General features: G+C 41.1%; 1 protein-coding gene across 5 annotated transcripts in view; it reads right to left on the bottom strand.

Moving 5' to 3' along the window:
* Positions 1-23493, bottom strand: part of MAPK10 (mitogen-activated protein kinase 10) — a 160507-nt gene that overhangs the window by 15513 nt on the left and 121501 nt on the right. For all 5 annotated transcript variants that reach the window (XM_069976725.1, XM_069976724.1, XM_069976726.1 and 2 more), the window contains 3 exons: positions 16248-16430; positions 14713-14837; positions 4595-4657 (listed from right to left, as the gene is read on the bottom strand). In XM_069976725.1, the coding sequence (XP_069832826.1) occupies positions 4595-4657; positions 14713-14837; positions 16248-16430 (371 nt within the window). The remainder of the gene's footprint in view (positions 1-4594; positions 4658-14712; positions 14838-16247; positions 16431-23493) is intronic.

A 23493-nucleotide genomic window follows, 5' to 3' on the forward strand; every position in this document is an offset into this window, starting at 1 on the left:
GATCTGAGTGATATACCAATATTCTCCCCCCATGCAGCTGGCCTTATTTTCTGAAGCAACACACACTTTTCCCCACAGATTTGTATGTGCTGAAGAAGTGGCGCATGGGCTCTATCAATATGGCACTTGGCCTGAATGCCACACTTTTCCATGTAATTATTCCAGACAATTTCTGTAAATACATTGATAGCTCTGCCTGAATATATTCAGGGGAAAAAAAAAAAAAAAAAAAAAAAAAAAAAAAAATATATATATATATATATATATATATATATATATATATATATATACATTTTATCAATATCTAAACTAGGGATGGTCCGAACCCGAACTCTCGGTAATGATTCCCGCTGTCTGCCCGCTCCGTGCAGCGGGTGGATCCAGTGGGAGGACCGCCTGGAAAACTGGGATAGGCCATAGGCTGTATCCCAGTTTTCCAGGCGGTCCTCCCGCTGTATCCACCCGCTCCACGGAGCGGGCAGAAAGCGGGAATCTGATGCCAAGCGTTCAGGTTCATACAAACCCGAACCTCGGAGGGTTCGGACCATCCCTAATCTAAACCAAGCATTTTGTAACATACAGTCTGCTAAGCTTTGAACCTCTTAAGCTACATATATTAGGTCCTTTCAGGACACATTTTGTTTTGGCCGGTTGACAAACATTCTTTTGGACGGTCTTCATTTCTAACTCAAATAATGGCCAATATTTCCAAACAGTGCCAGTTATTTGTGGAATAACGGACGTTATTTGGGCTAGAAATGACGGATACTCAAAAGTCAGGCAGCCAAAAAATGGATGTTGTGTGCTTGTGGCCAAATACTGTATCCTGCCGTATACACTACATCAGGGGTATGTATCAAGGAAATTAAGGAAATTCCTTAGTGTATACCACCTACCTATACCTATGGCAGAAGCTATTTACTGGCATCCGTTCTACATAGTGACCTTAGCTGGAAAAAGTATAACGCACAGAGTCTAACAAATTATGATTAGAGGTAAGTGAACCTCGAGCATGTTCAGGATTGTCCAAAACCAAAACCAAAGTTGGATACAGCCCTAGGGAGTCCTGAAAAACATGGATACAATCTATGGACTCTGGCTGTATCCATGTTTTCCAGGCAGCCTTAGGGCTGCATCAAACTTCTTCAGCCACCACTAATGAATTGCTGCACGCTCGAGGTTTGCCCATCTCTATGATATAAACCTAATAGTCATGAAATGAATTATACCAAGTATGAGAACATCATGGAAAATCCAGGTAACATGACGTTTGCTATGCCAGCCTAATAACTGATATATACAGTATCATGTTGGACAGTGTTTCCCAACTTTAAGCCTCAAGTACCACCAACAAGTTATGTTTCCAGGATGTCCATGGTATTTCACGGATCATAATGTGAGTGCATCATGAGTTGACTAAGTGTTCTATCTACAGTATGGCATATCCTTAAATAATGATTAGTTGGAGGTCCTAGGAGTCCACTACCATTCCTATAGAGTCGCAACTGACAACATTTACAAGCAATGACTATTACATGGAAAGATGACAGAACATACAATACATACAGGTACATAACAGCGCACAAATCAACTAACAAAAAAACAATGACCTTTTTTAAATTTTACAACTATTGATGCCTCTTTGGGTAGACCGGTCTCCCAGCAAGTAGCTAATGGAATATCATGGATCAGCTATCATTGGAGGGGCAAACCACTGTGCAATAGTTCCCTGTTAGCGAACAAGGAGTACTATCCATATGCCCTAATAGGAGATACAGATATGCACTTATTCCTATTGCCGGCTTTTTTTTATGATTCCCAGTATGTATTAGAAAGTTTTAGTTAAGTTAAAGTTTTTTTGATTTTGTTAACTGTCCCCATAATAGTATGAGGCAATAATAATTGACAAGTCTCGCTTACAATGTCTTTTTTATGGATACCCACAATGAAAATATCCACAATATTCCCTTACAACTAAATTATTCAAATCTATTTTTATGCTTTTTTAACATGTGTGAAAAGTGATCTTCAGTTGTGTTTTTTACTTCCTTGTAGCATGTTTTATAGCAAGCGATACAATTTATAATGATGCTGCTATAACTCCCCATATACTGAAAGGCTTCAGGATATTTTCAGCCAGTATTCTGAACACGCTTACTATAAGCATAACTATAACCTAAAGCCTCAATACTGCATCTCTTTAATCCATAAAACATCAATAATTCTTCCTCCTCCTTCTTCCCTACACATTTTTCATAGTAAGCAGCCTCTTATAACTGTAAGGGAAAGGTCCTCGCACTGGTAGATTTTTTTTTTTTTGAACATGTGGATGTCCATAAGGCTTTTATATAAAAAATTAAAAAAAAAAAAAAAAAATAGCAATAACCCTGTGTTAGCCTATAATGCATTTGGAAAGTGTTAAGACCCTTTCACTTTTTTTACATTTTGTTTTTTTGGTCTTTTGCTACAACAAAAGAAAAATCCCCCGCCCCATCTTTCTGTATTCTATATCTTATAATGACAAACTGCAAACAGAAAGTTAGAAATATTTGCAAATTAATTGAAAAGGAAAAACTAAAATATAAAATTGACATAAGAATGCGATCCTTTAGGCCCCTTTCACATGTCCGTGGCCATTCTATGGTCAGGAAACACTGATTAGGAAACCTTTCAGGAGGCTTCAGGAAACCATCAGTGTTTCTTGACTGCAAAAACGGAGGATAAAAAAATCATTTACAGCGCCACATTAACTGTATGCGCTCCTGATTGGGAGCACTCACAGTTAAAGAGCCAGGTTAGCACCCAGGAACCCCTGTCCTGGTGCTAGCACACAGTACATCCACAATTCCAGACAGTTTCCGGATGCACATCTGGAGCTGTCTGGAATTCCGGATTCCCTTATAAGGTTCTATGGGTCTATGGGTACTCATTATGCCAATTATTAAATCACTGCTTCAGTGATTTCCTATGGGCATCAGACTCATCTCTGCTCATTTGCATAATGAGTGTGCAGAGGAATGACAGAAATTTCCTGGTGACAGGACTGGCATCAGGAGTGGGATAAGCAGGTGGGGGGGGGGGAGCAGGTAAGTATGGGGGGAGGGCTCTATCCAGAGGTGGGGTGGGTTCAGGTAATTTCATTTTATGAATTTCTTTTTGCAATAAAAATGACATTAATTAACCGTATTTTATTTATAACAAGAAACAATATAACAATGAGAAACAATATACCCCAGCATGCGGCATTTGATTACTGGTGGCTGCAGAAGTTAGATGCAGTATCCATGTTTCCCAGACAGCCTTAGGACTGCATCCAACTTTTTCAGCCACCGGTAATCAAATGCCATATGCTTGGATGAACCCCAGCTTGAGGTTTGCTCATCTCTAATAATTACTGTTTCTAGAAATGCCAGAGATCAGCCAATGAACGAGCAAATATTCAGCAGCTGATCAATTTTTTTGTGCGGCCATTATATTTATATCATCATTTAGCCGTACAACTCTCTGTCTAAGCAGACAGTATAACCTCATATATAACCATCATAATGCATGTAAATGGCCGCACAAATGACTCAAATTTTTTGTGTGGCCCAGCCGCAAGACTGGTCGAGCCTTGTGAAGACTCTGCAAACGAACCTCACATTAGGCTGGTAGAATTAAACATGTCTAATCCTTTTGTTTGTGGAAAGACAAGCCACTGCCCTTTTCTATACATTAAAGGTCCCCATACACTTTCAATAATTCTTCCCCAAACAGAGGAACGTTTGGCATGGCCGAGTGTTCGTGTATTCTCTATGGAGAGGGGTAAGCAACAGCCAGAGAGCACTCACTGCAGCTTATCTCTCTTGAAACAAAGGGGTCGGTTGTGATAATCCATCACACTTGACCCCTATAACCACTGAAATCATCTGTCAGTGGTTGTTTGAGAGTGCCCCATACATCTTAGATTGATAGCCAAATCCACCAGGAGGGGTCGGCCATCTAAAGTCTAAGCTGTATTGGGACCTTAAGAGCTACAGAAGAGCAAGATCAAATTTCTCATCTTCTGAGTCCAAACACATCTGACCCAATGCTTATCGTATTGGTTATCAAAATGGTTCAATAGGTAGTCTGAAGGACTCCTTAAAGTGAATTTGTTTTGTTTTAATCTGAAAATATCCTCAAATCTATGTTCATTAACTAACATTCTTTATTGCAGTGGAAGATCTGTTTTCCAAGAGTTGCATTAAAAATTCAACATTTAAAAAGGCGCTCAGGAGATTACTATATACTGTTTATACATTAAACCCAATCATAAGGATGTAAGTAACCTGTGTTTAACAGTAGCTGTAAACTGCAATATAATGATCAAAGATAAGCTGTAGATCCGAAGAAATACTAAAACTAAAGTACTAAAAAAAAACTAAATTTGTTCTGCTAAATGTACAGTATGTGAACATCATGCATAGGGGTATTTTCTATGCCCATAACATTTAAAAAAAAACTAAGTATTACATATTACATGGTATGACTGTGTCCTGCTTAACTAATATTACAGCCTGAGTCTATAATTCAACATTGAACAAATTGCATTTTTACAAACGTAGAATATAACCTTTTCATTATTCTGTGTTTTGACTGATTGTCCATTCCATCTCTCCCTCACAGGGTCCTGAGGCTGAAAATGGAGGAGAATGGGTTGGGTAAGTGAACGAAATCATATAATGCATAACACAAAACTCTGCAGCTTTGGGGCAATATACATTTGATTGTATTACTTATTTTCACTGGTCTGTAAACTATTTTCTGGGTTTTTTTTTTTTGTTTTTTGTTTTTTTTTACTTTTCATGTCAAAATGGTAACACTTAAACTAGGAACATAAAAACACTTGCAATGACTGCTGGGGCTCAGACCAATCTTTCCCACCTTGCTTACAATAGAGTTTCTAGTATAGTACCTCCCAGACACAGATAAAGAGGCCAGAGCCTCAGCCCTTTGCTAAAACAATTGTCCTTATAGTCTATGCTCAAGAAGGGGAGAATAAAAAAGGAGACTATATATACATCATATTATAGAGCATTGATTGAATAGTTTATAGATAAAAATGTAATGTAGAAAAAACGTACAGATGTAAGTTCAGGATATAACTCTGATTACTTGTATATTTATAGATGTTTATACGGCCTGTTTATTTTACAGTAGACACCTACAACAATTCACACTTCAATATAGCGGCAAAATACAAGTAGGTCTATTAATAATAGCAGAGGGGTGGTGCCCTCTCAGAACTATGCCCCTCTACAGTACCAGCACAGGAAAATAACATTTGTCAATATCACAGGGTCTCCCACTGAGAATTACCTGTAAGGGTTTGGCACTTACACAGCAATAATGATAAATAATCACAAAGCAGTGCCTTCTGCTCCACTAACTGGAATTAAAGTGTACCTGTCACCATTTTTTTTTTCAACAGAGGTTGTGATCGCAAGCAGTTTTGCAATATACTCTTTAAGGCTATGTTCACACTACGTAAAAGTACGGCCGTTGTTGCCATTCGCAACAATGGCCGTACTTTGTGCGGGGTGGAACAAAACCTCTACTTCAATAGGATCCCGGCCAGAGCATATACACATCGTATACGCTCCGGCCGGGATCCTGTGCGCGCCGCAAATAACTGACATGGCTCTGGCTCCGGCCGCTTGCTTCATTGTGTGCTGTGGGAGGTTCTGATGCGGGCGCGCTCTGATGTGCTCACATCAGAACCCTGCGGCCGGAAAGATCATTCGATGATCCGGGCAGAGACCGGCCGCTCGTTCACAGTTTTCAATGTTAAAAACAATGTTATACATGTGGCCAAACTGTGCTCCATGCCCACTCCGTGTCGATATTTGGTCTTTTCTCTGTTCAAAATAAGAGACCAGACACAGGAAGTCCCAGTCCTTTGTACACTCACACAAGAAAAGACACCTGTTTATCATGCAGGTTGTATATCAACCAATGGCAATAACTTAGGAAAATCATATTATTAACTTTAACTAATTATATTATGAGCTCTGCAATTTACCAGGAGACAATGCTCTCTGTTATGTAATAATTCAGTCGGTATAATATCACTGTGTGGTTACAGACGTTTTGGTGCTGTGTGACAGGAGAGCTGACTATACAATGCAAGCACCCCCAGGATTCCCTGCTACTGAATACCGACGTGGAACAGCTGTACACATGCGCAGTAAAGGGAGACACCTAGTGGCCATATGTATAACACTGATTTAAAAATAAAAAACGTAACAAAATAAATAAATAAGTAGAGCATACTGCTTGCCATCACAACCCCTGTTGACGTCTTAATTTTATTTTTATTTTTTCGCAACACTGCCTCTTTAACACTTAAAGTGTTACTGTAAAATGCTTAACAATGGTTCCCTGGGGTTTATGACCTAGCCAGAATTTTACCAGAAAACAGCAGCAGCATATAGCAATGGCAAACTGATCTCAGGTTCATGGAAATACACACATTCATATATGTGCCACACAGTCTACTTGTTTCTATGTGCCTATAATTTAGTGTTAGTAAATAATTCAATATAAAAGGACAAATAACAAAGAAGAGAAAATACTACTTGGATCGCTGCGGCGCTGCACATCAAAGAACCTTGAATAAAAATGAGTTTCTGAGAAACTATTCTCTCCGTATCACGGCTGATGTGACATTTATAAATCATTGTAGATGTACGAGAAGGAATGATGGCTAGATCAGTGAGAGTCTCTGGAAAATCTTTATACTCGGTTCTAGTTTTTGTTGCAGACATCTAAAGTATTTATGCTGAACAATAGGGCCGCTTTTAAAATGCGATATTTGAAAGTTTGGAAAAGACTGTCAATGCTTGGAAGAGGAAAATTCCAATATCGGAGTTATTTCATTTTTCAGCACCATGGGCTCCTCTTCTCTGACTGATGGGATAGGAGAAATACATCTACACATTTACCAAGGAAGTTTTTACAATAAGGTAAGATTGTGTAAGAACCATGCATGTTAATTTACATGAAAAACTGCTTGGGGAATAAAAATTCAGGTATGTAGGTACTGTATGACCATGATCCTGCCCTGCCTCTGCCGGCTGAAAATTTTTTCAAAAGCCGGACTTCTCCTTAAATACTCCCTCCTGCTGTATATGCCCCCTCCCCCTGCAGTATTCTTGTATAGTTGACCTAATAGTATATGTTAATATTACAACTGATATTGTAAGTTATTTTCAGGTCTAAACCTGAGATTTAAAGCAAATGTACCATCAGTACATTCACTTTAAGCCTCGCACATGGATAGAACAGCGCCGGCAAGGGGGCGCTGGCCCACCCCCATTGGGAGGAAACTTCCAGTCCTTTTATGACGTATCAATGGAGCCGTGTCATAGAGGGGTGGGGGGTTTTCTCCCACTGGGCGTGGGGCGGCCCCCTCCAGTGCTTCTCCCCCGGCCAGTGCCCAGGAATAGAACTGCGCCGTATGCAGGAACCAGGTCACGCTTAAAAAAAAAGGACCGCAACACCAGCTTCCTGGCGCCGTTCTATCCATGTGCCAAACTTAAAGCGAATATACTAATGGTACATTTGCTTTAAATCTCAAATTTAGACCTGAAAATAACTTACAATATCAGTTGTAATATTAACATGTACTATTAGATCAACTATACAAGAATACTGTGGGGGAAGGGGGGGGTATACAGTAGGAGGGGGTATTTAAGGAGAAGTCCAGCTTTTTAAAAAAAAAAAAAAAAATTAGCTGGCAGTGACTGGGGCTGGACAGCGCTGCAGTCACTGATTGGCTGACGGGGCTATCCATCAACCGGGTTGGGTATTTTTACCAGAGTCCTGATGACAATGGCTTCTGGTGGGGGTCCCAGTGCCTTCCAGGGCACGGGGAGAGGTAAGTAGTGGTTGTTTATTATTTTCCACCCTGCCGGCTGACACATTTTAAAAACACTGGACTTCTCACTTAAAGAGGTTTTCCAGGGAAACAATCACAGGATAGCAATTAATAGTTGATCGGCGGGGTTCCTGACTTCACCGCTCATCTACAGTTCAGTGCTCACACAACAGTGAAAACTAAGCTCTTTGGCCTTGGCTCCTATTTACTTCAATAAAAGCCAAGGCTACAGTAATCTGATGCCACGACTACACAGGGAAAAGAGCCAACTGCTTGTGGTTCCGTCCTCACAAGAGTGTAGGCACTATTGTAGGAAGTCAGGTATTGGCACCCTGCTGATCAACTATCTTGTGGATAGGCTATCAATTTTATCTGGGACAATCCCTTTAAAGCTAAACCAGATGCAGATTGGCAAGAATTTACAACTCACCTGGTTTGTGCAAAAATAGGTGACTTTTTGATGATCTGTGCCCTCCTTACCCGATGGGTGTACAAAGGTCGTGGCAGGCAAGGAGCGGGCTATGACCTCCTCCTGTGTCCAATGTGTCATGCAAGCAAACAGGCATTGTGGAGATCTATACTAGCTCGGATACGGCATAGATTTCCAATGCTAACAGCCTCAGGTGTGCTGGGTTTATTGGGGGGCATGCCTCTCTCAATATATCTGGTGCGGGATACATGGGTGGGGTATTAGCTAAGCTTGACATACAGCTGGTCTTGTTAAATCTCCCCCATAAACTTCATTCATGTAATGCACATGGATAAATATCTGGAATTATATAGGCACTAGATTGTCTAGATAGTCTAGATTGTGGCGCTTTTGTCATTTTTGCAGTAGCATAGTTTACAGATGGAAAAGAAGTAATAGAAGAACATGGTCCTTAAGATTCTACATACAGTAATTGATGTTATTCTTGAAAATAACAGGGCATTATATAATCTGTAGAATAATTCACATTAACCAAGAAAAATTGGTGAGATAGGGCTTCACGTACATTACCAGTATATCTGGGCTGCCTAATGGGCAATAGATTACAAGAGGGACTATATATACAGATTCATATTGTATATTCTTCTTCTAGACCATTACTATCAATGCCTATACCACAGTGAGAAGCTATCTCAATTACACAAACATTTACTGTCTTGTAACCAGTAAGTAAATGTAGTAGGACAAAGTTTTACTAAAAACATACTGAACACAAGTTATAAATTATTGTTAACCAATTTCCTACTTCCTTAAAGGGATACTTCAAAAATTGTTTCCAAATCACCTGATGTCAGAAAGTTACACATCTGTAATTTACTTCTGTTTAAAATTTTCTAATATTACAATACTTATCAACTGCTGTATGTCCTACAGGAAGTAGTGTTTTCTTTCCAGTCTGACACAGAGCTCTCTGCTGCCACTTCTGTCTGTGACAAGAACTGTCCAGAGCAGTAGCTAATTCTCATAATAAACCTTTACTGCTCTGGACAGTTCCTGTCACAGACAGAGGGAGCAGCAGAAAGCACTGTGTCATACTGGAAAGAATACACCACTTCATGCAGGACATAAAGCAGCTGATAAGTACTGCAAGAATTGATATTTTTAAATAAAAGTAATTAACTGTTCCTGTCACTGACAGAGATGGCAGCCGAGAGCATTTTGTTACACTCGAAAGAAAACACCACTTCTGGAGGACATAAAGCAGCTGTTAAGTACTGGAAGACTTGAGATTTTTAAATAGAAGTATTTAACAAATTTGTGTAACTTTCTGACACCAGTTGAACTAAGTGAATTTTTATTTTATAAAACTGCAACTTTATTTAGCACTACAGAATAAATGCTAAATAATAAAAAATAAGAGCACTGTAACACTTTATATCCCTAATAATGTGGATGTGAAATATTAGTTTCTATTAAGAAAAAATTGTATGTTTTGAAACGGGACAGTAATGATATTCTAAAATGAGTAAAGAAATTAATTTACAGCAACAACTGGGCAGAATTCATCGGCTGCCCACAGTCTTGAAATTTCTAGCCTAAAGACACTGGGGGAGATTTATCAAACATGGTGTAAAATGAAACAGGCTCAGTTGCCCCTAGCAACCAATCAGATTCCACCTTTCATTCCTCACAGACTCTTTTGAAAATAAAAGGTGGAATCTGATTGGTTGGTAGGGGCAACTGAGCCAGTTTCACTTTACACCATGTTTGATAAATCTCCCCCATATTATAGATTTATGTAAAGTAATTGGTGCGTTTTAAAGATTTAAATGATTAAACAATAACATCTATGGAAAGACAAATAGGAGACACATTAGGAATTATTCTTTAGTTAAATATAGTCTTGATTTTAGTGTCTGCCTCTCAAATACAAACCTTTGTATCTCCATGGAAACAGACCACAAACAAACTCTGTGTAGTCTCATCCTCATTTCATTGCCTCTGTTCCTTTCCTACTGTCTATAACTAATAATAGTAATACACTACAAACCCTTCGCACATCAGAAAATCATTGAAGTGAAGTGAAATAAAATGCATTATTTAAGACTTCCAAGTAGGGATGGTCCGAATTTGCCGAGGTTCGGGTTCGTATGAACCCGAACGCTCGGCATCAGATTCCCGCTGTCTGCCCGCTCCGTGCAGCGGGTGGATACAGCGGGAGGACCGCCTGGAAAACTGGGATACAGCCTATGGTTATGGCTGTATCGCAGTTTTCCAGGCGGTCCTCCCGCTATATCCACCCTCTCCACGGAGCGGGCAGACAGCGGGAATCATTACCGAGAGTTCGGGTTCATACGAACCCGAACCGAACCAGGTTTGGACCATCCATACTTCCAAGTAAGCCCTAAACTTACTACAGGCCATTATTAGATCAACGAGAGTCCCTTAGCACCTTCTCAGGTTAGCTGTTTATCTGTGTGTATACTGTTGTTATTCCGTCATATATAGTCATTAAAGTGATAGTGCCCCCCCCCCTTACTCTAGCTTCATGTGATAGGTGGACAGTGTCAACTAGGCGCCTTACGGCAATTGGCCCTCTCTCTTTCTGCCTAACTGACGTAAAGCCGTAAAGTGACATTGTCCACTGATGAAATGAAGTGATTTTAGAACAGAAAGAAAACACAGACAAGACAGGTATATGTGCAGCATCTTAGCTTGAGGATGGTGTGGAGAACTGAACACAGAGTAAGGGGGTGACAATATCACTTTAATTGCTCTGCCCTCTGTTGACTCTAACCCAGCCTATACAACAAAGTGCCAACCTCTTATGACTGCACTAATACCCAGATTTCAAGATTTTTAAAAATAATAAAACCTGATATAAATATGTGATGTGATTATGTTATTATTGAACATTCTAGATATCCCATTGAAAACTACAGTATATTAAAGCGGCACTATCAGCAGGTTCGGGCCAGTGAACGTGCTGATATAAGCCAGACGCTATTGACCGCAGTGCCGCTGTTCATACTCTTGTGGGGTCCGGTACTGGGCAGATTTTGGATGATTGTTGATATGCTAATTTGCGGGTTCCGAGCATTTTGGGCGTTCCCCGTCTGGCTGGAGCACCCGCTCGGCCCGCCTAGCCTGCCCTCCCGGCCCGCCCACTATGCATATTCATATTTGCATAGTTAGGCTGCTTGTTACTGCGCATGTGCAGGGAGCAGCCCGTAACAAGCGGCCTAACTATGCGTATATGAATATGCATAGTGGGCGGGCGGGCCGGGAGGGCAAGCTAGGCAGGCCGAGCGGGTGCTCCGGCCGGACAGGGAACACCCCAAATGCTTGGAACACGCTAATTAGCATATCAGCAATAATGCAAAATCTGCCCAGTACCGGACCCCACAAGAGTATGAACAGCGGCACTGCGGTCTTAAGGTAAATAGCGGCTGGCTTATATCAGCACGTTCACTGGCCCGAACCTGCTTGCTTGCAATATACTCCTTTTTACATTTTCTATGTTTAAATCAACGTTACACATATGATCAAACTGTGGTCCATGTTCCCTCTGTGGCAATTGTGTTTTCTCTACAGAAACACAGGACGTCCCAGTCCTTTGTGCTCAAACAAGGAAAAACACCTGTTCATTATGCAGGTTGTATATTAGCTGAGGGCAATTACTGAGGCTAATTATATTATTAACTTTTACTAATTATATTATAAGGTTTGCATGCTTACCAGAAGACAATTCTTTTTGTTATGTAATAAATCAGTTAGTATAATGTCACTGAGTGGTTACAGAGGTTTTGGTGCTGAATGACAGGAGAGCTGACCATACAGTGCAAGCACTCCCAGGATTCTCTGGTACTGAATGTGGGCGTGCAGCAGCTGTATATATGTGCAGTGAAGGGAGACACCTAGTGGCTATATATATAACATTGATATAAACACATAAAACTTTTTCTTTTTAAATAAACAGAGTACACCGCAAAACTCCCTGGTTGATTAAAAAAAAACAAAAATTAAATTTCAACTGAATTCTAGTTAAGAATCTAAGCAAAAACAAGTTCCAGAAGCAACACTCAGTCGTGTGTCTCATGATGATCTGTTTGTGTGACATTTATGTAATGAACACTCTCATTTATTTCAGTGCTATGTGCTAAAAATATAATGTAATGCCATCTGTGTAGGCTGCAAAGGCAATAATGAGATGAGACGGGGACCAAGGGACCACATTCATCCAAGTCTCGTCCTGTGTGCTGTCTCGTTTTTTTTTTTGCCTAGGAAAATATATTCCATCACTTGAGGAAACCGTATTCAAAGCTTTTCTATGTTCTCTATAAAATGCGTCACCTTTGATGTCCTGCTGATCCCATTTATTGAAATGTCACACACACATTTTACACTACGAGGGGTCATCTAGACATTTGAATCCCTCCGTAACATACAAACATTTTACGCTCTTTTGTTTGCTGCTGTCACATTTCACTAAGGGATTTCGTGATGTTTACAGCTACATGCTATAATTGCCATGATTCAGCGAGAGTTTTCTCAGAAATGGCTCTCCTCTGTATAACTTAAAGGGGTACTCCAGAGAAATGTATTAATTTATTTCAAATAAACTGGTGTCAGAAAGTTTATGCAGATTTGTAAATTACGTCTATTCAAAAATCTCCAGTCTTTCAGTACTTATCAGCAGCTGTATGTTCTGCAGTAAGTGGGGTATTCTTTCCAGTCTGACACATTGCTCCCTGCTGCCACCTCTGGCCATGGCAGCAGCAAATCTCCATAGAAAATTTCTACTGCTCTGGACAGTTCCTGTCAGAAACAGAGGTGGCAGCAGAGAGCATTGTGTCAGATTGGAAAGAATACATCACTTCCTGCAGGACATACAGCAGCTGAAAAGTGCTGGAAAACTTGAATTTTTTTTTTTAAATGAAATCAATTTTAAAATTTTTATACATTTCTGGCACCAGTTAATGTAAATGTTTTTTCCCTCTGGAGTATCCCTTCAATAAAGAGACAGACTTCTTATTCAGTAGATTAAAACAAATTTGTGGAAACATCTCCTATAGAACCACAATGGCTGCCATAATGGATGACCCCTAATTTACACATAGGTTTTGCAATGGCAACTGAAGGGTATAGAACACTATAGACTTTGTGGGGTTTGTACTGTAAGTTCTCATGTTTGTTTCTTTGGGTTTGAGGTTAGAATTAGTTCCAATGATGACACGGACGAGACATTCTCTATGCAGTGCTACAGAATATGTCAGTGCTATAGAAATAAAAAACAGCGAAAAGACAACCTCTTTTTATATATACCTCACCTGATCACTATTGTTTCTGTCTTCAGCTTGTTATCACCAGAGGAGGCTACAATACAATACAAACCGGTATTCCCTTGAATGACCACCCATGTAAGGTTGGGTTCACACTACGTTTTTGCAATCCGTTTTTTCCATCCGTTTTTCCATTGAATTCAATTATTTAAAAAAACGGATCAAAACGGATCGTTTTTTTTAACGGGCACAAAAATGAGGTTGACTACGTTTTTACATACGTATAAGTACGTTTTTGTGCAGACTAAGTATGAGACCGTCCGTTCCGTGACCTTGCCGGGTCACACAACGGCCGGTCTCTGAAAAGATCATCCCTGAAAAGATTATCTTTAATGCCGCAGAGTCCTGATGCGGGCGCATTTGTGCGCACCCACATCAGAAACCCCCACAGCACACTATGGAGCGTACGGCCGGAGCCTCTCGCTCCACAGTGTGCACTGACAGGGTTTTCTGCGGCCGCTATTCAATGAATAGCGGCTGCAGAAAACTGACATGTCAGTTGTTTGCGGTGCCGTGAGGGATCCCGGACGGAGCATATTCTATGTGTATACGCTCCACCAGGATCCCATAGACGGCAAGGTAACGTATATTTTCGTAATATCCACGGCCGTTGTACAACGACTGTGGTTTTACAAAAATATACGTTGTGTGAACATAGCCTTATAATGGAATTCAATGGAAAAACAGATCAAAACAGATGCACACACATTTATCCATTTTTTACATGTTTTTTTTTTTTTTTTAAACGGATAAAAAAACCTAGCCTAACAGATGGGGACTAATAGATCTTAATAGATATATAGATGAAAGCCAGTGTTTCTGCTCATTGCTGTGTATATTCCCAATTATAAACGACATGATCTTGTAGACTACAGATAGTTCCTCCTGGTAACACTTTCAGTCAGATACTTAAGCAAACAAAGCCAACCTAATAAAACCATGATGCTAGATTACAGATACATAGTATCATGTGTTGGTAATGGCCCTGGTGGCCGGTCTATATCTACTGATTCTTTACAAAGGAGAATACAAAGTCTTACCGCTTCAACTTCCGCAGGGTCATACCAAACATTTATGTAGGGGTGTTGTAGTGCCTCATCCACTGATATCCTCTTTGCTGGGTCAATCACTAGCATCTTTGATAGGAGGTCTCTTGCTTGGCTGGCTGAATGAGAAACAATGGCAGCAATATGATTTCAGTCATTGATATGGACAAATAGATGAATATGGACGTGATAATGTAACAACAGTACAAGAAGATTTAGTATTGGGAACAGTGACCCAATTTTCATAATTTTGCCCCCATACGTAATTTAAGTGGTGTATTCTTTCAAGTCTGACACAGTGCTCTCTGCTGTCCCCTCTGTCCATGTCAGGAACTGTCCAGAGCAGCAGCAGAACCCCATCGAAAACCTTTCCTGCTCTCCAGACTGGAAAGAATACACCATTTCCTGCAGGACATACAGCAGCTGATAAGTACTTGAAGACTTGAGATTTTTTTTAATAGGATCAAATTACAAATCTCTGGCACCAGTTGATTTAAAAGAATTTTTTTTTTTTTTGCTGAACTACTCTTTTAACCATTTAGGGTGCTGTGGGAGGGGAGTAGGGTTGGCGAGAAGGCTGTGATGAAGGGCTAAGTAATGCATTCTGGGAAAAGATGTACCAAGTAACTGCTCAACCAGTAAGTAGTGTGAGAGAAGAGTGAGAACTAGAAACCCACACAAATGGATGTTGGTGGTTTTAGAACTGGAGTTGTCAGATATACAATGCTATAGGCTTCTGCCACATTCTTTTTTAACCTGACATCGGAGTACCCCTTTAAAGCCTTATTTGAAAGAAAACTGAGCTTAGGGAGATCAGTAAAAAAATCCAATGGATTACTCGTTCATGAATCTCCATTGATACATTGCCCCCCAGCCCCCCCCCCAAAAAAAAATGCAATAAAAGGGGGGCAGAATCCTACTCCACACCGACGCTTAGCTTTGGTATTTCCCTTTTCATGTCATTAAACTCACAACTGAGTTAGACTTTGACGTATAGGGGCCACCCCCTGATCTCCTCACTAGGAGCCGCCCCCTGGCAACAGGTTTCCTTCCCAGAAGGGATATCTGGCTATTCCCTGGTTTTGAGACTCCACAGACCCCTTTTTTTTAGCATTTGGAAGAAAACTGGAGGCATGGGGATAGGATTTTTATTGCTAACGTAAAAAAAATGTGCTTCTACCTCATTTGGTTTACCTAACAAGGTGCCTCCAGTGAGTACTTTGTAAGCTTTCAGTTTAACCAAGTGACAGTCTGGCCCACAGGGGGTTAAGTTAACCCCCTGGTGGCCAGAGTGCTTTGTTGGGGGGGGGGGGTAAAATAATACTTACCACTGCGGTCTTCAAGCGGCTGCAGCACTCCCTCCCCATGGGGTTAAGGGCATCCAAGCAACACAAGGTACTTGGCTGAGCATCGGGCTCAATTGAGCACCCCGATGTCCGACTGAGCATGCTCGCTCATCACAGTGTATCTCATTCATACAGAACATCTGCTGTACAATAATGATGGTGTCATACATTTTATACACCTACCTTTGAGTTTATTATGCTCAGAATCTGCTGGAAATAGAGAATCTGGAAAAAGTTTTGGGAAGGTGAGACCAGCGTATTTGGGCCGATTTTCCACATAATTCCGAACTGTTGGCTGGAGTTTTTTCATGAACTCTGGACAGGGTGTTCCCAGTTGCTCTATGACTTTATTCCACTGATCAATGTCTGAACATATGTTAAGGAGTAAACTGCATTCTCTCTTCTTACTGCTAATAGGCAACACCCAGCCCCCTAAGGAGGTCTTACTTACATGCTCCGTGCGTGGTCAGAATATGCTGACAGTGTGCAACGGAATGGAGTACAGAGTTCACTGCATCATTGTTCATTATGATGCCGGGAGCTTCAAAATTGTTTAAATCTTCGCACTACTGTTAGAATGTGAAGATTTAATTAGTTTTGGGCCTATGGCATCATAACCAATCATGATGTCTGGAAATTCCGAACTCCGTTCCGTTGTACACCGTCCATATATACTACAGGATAGTAAAATAATACATTTGTATTTTCAGTAACATGTCTGTTATATCCACAATTTATTTTATTCTTGCTGTCATCGCTTCTCACTGTTAGGCTATGTTCACATACAGTCAGACTGATTATACAATCAGACACTGCATTGCAGCTCGTTGTATACGGAGCTGGGAAACTGCAGACCGGTCTCTGTGCAAATGCTGAGCCCGTTCATTGTCCGAAGTGCCTACAGTGAGCACATCAGCAGCAGGAATAGAAGAGGAAGCAATGAAATAGGGGCCTGTTCAGATGAGTGGCATTTTCTTCATGTGGATAGCTGGGTCATCACTTACCTGGGGAAGAGATAGCCCCAGGATGTACTACGGGAAGAAGGGAAGCTAGCCATTACAGTGTGATGCTCTAGGCGATTTTTCTGTGAAACCTTGGGTCCTGGCATTCATGTGGATGTTTAGTTGACAGGTATCACTGATCTAGGGGCGTAATTCAAAATGGCTGGGCCCCATAGCAAACTTTTGATTGCCCCCCCCCCCCACCTCCTGACTGACCACTAATCTGTCAAGTCCAGTCATATGTGCATGACTGCAAATGCTCCTCAGGAGTGCTTGTAGATAAAGGGATATTTGCAGAACCCAGGAGGGCTGCTGAGCCATCTGGTGCTGAAAATGATGGCAGCTCAGGGGGCCTAGTGTATTGCAGGAGTGGGCCACCGGGCCCCTTGATGCGGCGCTCCCCTGTACTGATCTAAGCATTGCTGCAACCCAAGTACACCCCTTCGTGGCCTGAATGCAGGAGCTCTCTTGCCACTCTGCCCATGCAGGGACAGCCACACACTGGGTCATCTCATCTAAGGACCTGACAGGTCTGATCATTGGGAATGATAACTTACCATTTATGTACTGTATGTGCAATGGGTCGGTTATGACCAACGTTTTGGAGAGACAACTGTTAATTTTATTGGGGGGACTCTTGCGTTCATAGGTGTGGGGTTCTATAAACAGCATACATGTATAGATAGACCCTAAAAGGTTACAGGCACAGGCACTCTGTGTTTCAGTATATTCCCCTAAAGGACTATAAGCACAGGCACTTAAGGTGTCTTTGTTACACTTTGTAGCCACTTTCTTTCCTGTTTGGCTGTTTCCAGGTCACGGCACGGCATATTGCAGGCCTGCCCAGCCAATCAGCGGCTTCAGAGGAGTCCTGTCTCAGTCACTGATTGGCTGGGCAGGTCTGCAATGTAACAGTCCCAGCATGCAAAATCCTTGTAATATCAAAAGAGGAAATGTGTATGGAAGAAAGGGACAGTTATGGCCTAATAGGGAAAGGTTCCTGTGTGGGGCACCCCTATGGGGGGGGGGGTTACTCTATTTGCCAAGTATGGTGCATTAGGGTGGTTTTTCAGGGAACGTACCTAGTGGCTCATTCTCACACCTATATACTTTCCTACTGCAATCCATCTGTTCTCTGCCTAGTTCCTGCTCTCTACCTAGTTCCTGTTTTCTACTACTAGTTCCTGCTCTATAACTAGTTCCTGCTCTCTACCTAGTTCCTGTTTTCTACTACTAGTTCCTGCTCTCTATCTAGTTCCTGTTCTCTACCTAGTTCCTGTTTTCTACCTAGTTCCTGCTCTATACCTAGTTCCTGTTTTCTACTACTAGTTCCTGCTCTCTATCTAGTTCCTGCTCTCTACCTAGTTCCTGTTTTCTACCTAGTTCCTGTTTTCTACTACTAGTTCCTGCTTTCTAACTAGTTCCTGCTCTCTACCTAGTTACTGTTTTCTACTACTAGTTCCTGCTCTCTATTTAGTTCCTGCTCTCTACCTAGTTCCTGTTTTCTACCTAGTTCCTGCTCTCTACCTAGTTCCTGTTTTCTACTACTAGTTCCTGCTCTCTATCTAGTTCCTGCTCTCTACCTAGTTCCTGTTTTCTACCTATTTCCTGCTCTCTACCTAGTTCTTGTTTTCTACTACTAGTTCCTATTTTCTACCTAGTTCCTGTTTTCTACCTAGTTCCTGTTCTCTACCTGGTTCCTGCTCTCTACCTAGTTCCTGCTCTCTACCTAGTTCCTGTTTTCTACCTAGTTCCTGCTCTCTACCTAGTTCTTGTTTTCTACCTACTTCCTGTTTTCTACCTACTTCCTGTTTTCTACTACTAGTTCCTGCTCTCTACCTAGTTCCTGTTTTCTACTACTAGTTCCTGCTCTCTACCTAGTTCCTGCTCTCTACCTGGTTCCTGTTTTCTACCTAGTTCCTGTTTTCTACTACTAGTTCCTGCTTTCTAACTAGTTCCTGCTCTCTACCTAGTTACTGTTTTCTACTACTAGTTCCTGCTCTCTATTTAGTTCCTGCTCTCTACCTAGTTCCTGTTTTCTACCTAGTTCCTGCTCTCTACCTAGTTCTTGTTTTCTACCTAGTTCCTGTTTTATACCTAGTTCCTGTTCTCTACCTGGTTCCTGCTCTCTACCTAGTTCCTGCTCTCTACCTAGTTCCTGTTTTCTACCTAGTTCCTGCTCTCTACCTAGTTCTTGTTTTCTACCTAGTTCCTGTTTTCTACCTAGTTCCTGTTCTCTACCTGGTTCCTGCTCTCTACCTAGTTCCTGCTCTCTACCTAGTTCCTGTTTTCTACCTAGTTCCTGCTCTCTACCTAGTTCTTGTTTTCTACCTACTTCCTGTTTTCTACCTACTTCCTGTTTTCTACTACTAGTTCCTGCTCTCTACCTAGTTCCTGTTTTCTACTACTAGTTCCTGCTCTCTACCTAGTTCCTGCTCTCTACCTGGTTCCTGTTTTCTACCTAGTTCCTGTTTTCTACTACTAGTTCCTGCTTTCTAACTAGTTCCTGCTCTCTACCTAGTTACTGTTTTCTACTACTAGTTCCTGCTCTCTATTTAGTTCCTGCTCTCTACCTAGTTCCTGTTTTCTACCTAGTTCCTGCTCTCTACCTAGTTCTTGTCTTCTACCTACTTCCTGTTTTCTACCTACTTCCTGTTTTCTACTACTAGTTCCTGCTCTCTACCTAGTTCCTGTTTTCTACTACTAGTTCCTGCTCTCTACCTAGTTCCTGCTCTCTACCTAGTTCCTGTTTTCTACCTAGTTCCTGTTTTCTACTACTAGTTCCTGCTTTCTAACTAGTTCCTGCTCTCTACCTAGTTACTGTTTTCTACTACTAGTTCCTGCTCTCTATTTAGTTCCTGCTCTCTACCTAATTCCTGTTTTCTACCTAGTTCTTGCTCTCTACCTAGTTCCTGTTTTCTACTACTAGTTCCTGCTCTCTATCTAGTTCCTGCTCTCTACCTAGTTCCTGTTTTCTACCTAGTTCCTGCTCTCTACCTAGTTCTTGTTTTCTACTACTAGTTCCTGTTTTCTACCTAGTTCCTGTTTTATACCTAGTTCCTGTTCTCTACCTGGTTCCTGCTCTCTACCTAGTTCCTGCTCTCTACCTAGTTCCTGTTTTCTACCTAGTTCCTGCTCTCTACCTAGTTCTTGTTTTCTACCTACTTCCTGTTTTCTACTACTAGTTCCTGCTCTCTACCTAGTTCCTGTTTTCTACTACTAGTTCCTGCTCTCTACCTAGTTCCTGCTCTCTACCTGGTTCCTGTTTTCTACCTAGTTCCTGCTCTCTAGCTAGTTCCTGTTTTCTACCTAGTTCCTGCTCTCTACCCAATTCCTGTTTTCTACCTAGTTCCTGCTCTCTACCTAGTTCGCTTTCTATCTAGTTCCTGTTTTCTACTACTAGTTCCTGCTCTCTACCTAGTTCCTGCTCTCTACCTAGTTCCTGTTTTCTACCTAGTTCCTGTTTTCTACTACTAGTTCCTGCTTTCTAACTAGTTCCTGCTCTCTACCTAGTTACTGTTTTCTACTACTAGTTCCTGCTCTCTATTTAGTTCCTGCTCTCTACCTAATTCCTGTTTTCTACCTAGTTCTTGCTCTCTACCTAGTTCCTGTTTTCTACTACTAGTTCCTGCTCTCTATCTAGTTCCTGCTCTCTACCTAGTTCCTGTTTTCTACCTAGTTCCTGCTCTCTACCTAGTTCTTGTTTTCTACTACTAGTTCCTGTTTTCTACCTAGTTCCTGTTTTATACCTAGTTCCTGTTCTCTACCTGGTTCCTGCTCTCTACCTAGTTCCTGCTCTCTACCTAGTTCCTGTTTTCTACCTAGTTCCTGCTCTCTACCTAGTTCTTGTTTTCTACCTACTTCCTGTTTTCTACTACTAGTTCCTGCTCTCTACCTAGTTCCTGTTTTCTACTACTAGTTCCTGCTCTCTACCTAGTTCCTGCTCTCTACCTGGTTCCTGTTTTCTACCTAGTTCCTGCTCTCTAGCTAGTTCCTGTTTTCTACCTAGTTCCTGCTCTCTACCCAATTCCTGTTTTCTACCTAGTTCCTGCTCTCTACCTAGTTCGCTTTCTATCTAGTTCCTGTTTTCTACTACTAGTTCCTGCTCTCTACCTAGTTCCTGCTCTCTACCTGGTTCCTGCTCTCTACCTAGTTCCTGCTCTCTACCCAGTTCTTGTTTTCTACCTACTTCCGGTTTTCTATCTAGTTCCTGCTCTCTACCTAGTTCCTGTTTTATACCTAGTTCCTGCTTTCTATCTAGTTCCTGTTTTCTACCTAGTTCCTGCTCTCTACCTAGTTCCTGCTCTCTACCTAGTTCCTGCTCTCTACCTAGTTCCTGCTTTCTATCTAGTTCCTGTTTTCTACTACTAGTTCCTGCTCTCTACCTAGTTCCTGTTTTCTACCTAGTTCCTGTTTTCTTCCTAGTTCCTGTTTTCTTCCTAGTTCCTGCTCTCTACCTAGTTCCTGCTCTCTACCTAGTTCCTGTTCTCTATTTAGTTCAGGTACTATATTGTTTGTGTTCAAGCATTGTATAGCTGTGTATTATTCTGACTTGGGTCAGATTTTATTGCAATGCTAGTAAAAGGAACATTTAGGTTCCTATTTTTTTCAGTTCAGGAATAGTTTGAGGAACAATATAAAGGTACTTACTTGGCCTCTAATTTTTCAGATTCATTCATGGTAGCCCACCTACTGCTAATGTCTTGGGTCATATTAAAAAGGGGTTGTTCGCAAAAAAATCTTTCAAATTAACTGGTGTCAGAAAGTGCCAGAGATCTGTAATTTATTGCTTTAAAAAATAATCTAAAGTTTTCCAATACTTATTAGCTGTTGAATATCCAGCAGGAAGTGGTGTATTTTCTCCAAACTGACACCGTACTCTCTGCTGCCACTTCTGTCCATGTCAGGAACTGTCCAGAGCAGTAGCAAATCCCCATAGAAAACCTCTACAGCTCTCCAGACTGGAAAGAATACCACTTCCTGCAGGACCTACAGCAGCTGATATTGGAAGACTTAAGACTTTTTGACAGAAGAAAATTACAAATCCCTGGCACTGGATGATTTGAAGTAAAAAAATTTTGGTGAACAATCCCTTTAAAGTCCTGACTGGTATTCAAGATATATCTCTATAATGGATTGCCTTGTTCTGGTGAGCCCTACATTTATTAAAGGGGAACTATGGTTAATCTGAACTTGTCTGTAGCTGGTTTCTATTACATCAATTGTGTCATCTGTCTGCAGCACATCCTGACTCACACCCTGAAGCTGCTGAAAATCCTTACTTCCTGGTCCACTCTGTCTCCACTCCTCTGTCCTCCCCCTCCCTTCTGAGACAGTGGTCACATGATCTCTCTTCTGTTACCAGGCAAACTGTAAAACCTCATCTGTAACCTTACCCTCCACTGACATGACACAGAGATCACCTGGAAGGGAAACAACATCCTCTCCTGAGTAGTATGGGGAAAGGAGACACTGTTATTTCAAGATAGATAGACACTGTGTTTACACACATCACGCATGCTCGGAGATGTAGTTTCCCGGCCAGGTTACATGATAGAAAACTGAGAATCTGGGGTAGGAGCAGCGTAAACAAATCAAAAATGTTTCAATCATGGGGGGGGCGGTGAGCGCACATATATGCTTTTCGTGCATTTTATTTTTTTATGAGATTGCTGGAGAATGCCGTGAAATTGTAGGCAAAACCTGCTTTAGAGTATGGGCAGTCTAATGCTAGTCTGCCACTGTACAAGAGGGACTTGGGCAAGGAGAAGCCATTCTTCATAAAGCCTAGAAGAATGAGATCAGACACTGACCACATCTATGAAATCTTATTACTGACCTTGGGACAGTCTGAGATTTGGTAAAAGTGACAGTCATTGGGAAATTTTGAGAACTTGAGAGAATTAACATTTTTAAGAATTTTCAACCCCTATTATTAAGGGAAGTAAAATTTATCATATGACATACATAAGTAGACTTCCAATCTTAACACTCTGAGAGCACCTGTTCGAATACAGTAGTTGTGCGTCTAAAAGAGGAAAATTACCTTTTCCTGTAAAATCAAAATATATCATTAGAAACATTTTTATACAATTCAATTTTCAACTGCAGAAGTCCTAAAAAAATGTTATTTAATGCATAAACAGCCTCTTTTTCAATAACTGTTGTTGTTCTGTCCTTCTGAAACTCTTAACATATGAACATGAAACGAAATGGCAAGACGAGGCAGATGCAGAGAAATCTGTTCAGCGTGATATTCCAAACATTTGTAAGAAGATATGGTGTGAGTGCCCTGCAATAGTAAAATCTCCAGATCTATTAGTGCAATGACAGCACAAAGACAATTGCACACTGTGCTTCTTAAGGCCACAAGACAGGTATGAAATATTTCTTTAATAATATAGAATAAAACAAAGGTCCTGAAGAGA

Source organism: Dendropsophus ebraccatus, chromosome 7 (genome assembly GCF_027789765.1).
Source record: "Dendropsophus ebraccatus isolate aDenEbr1 chromosome 7, aDenEbr1.pat, whole genome shotgun sequence".
Taxonomy (NCBI): domain Eukaryota; kingdom Metazoa; phylum Chordata; class Amphibia; order Anura; family Hylidae; genus Dendropsophus; species Dendropsophus ebraccatus.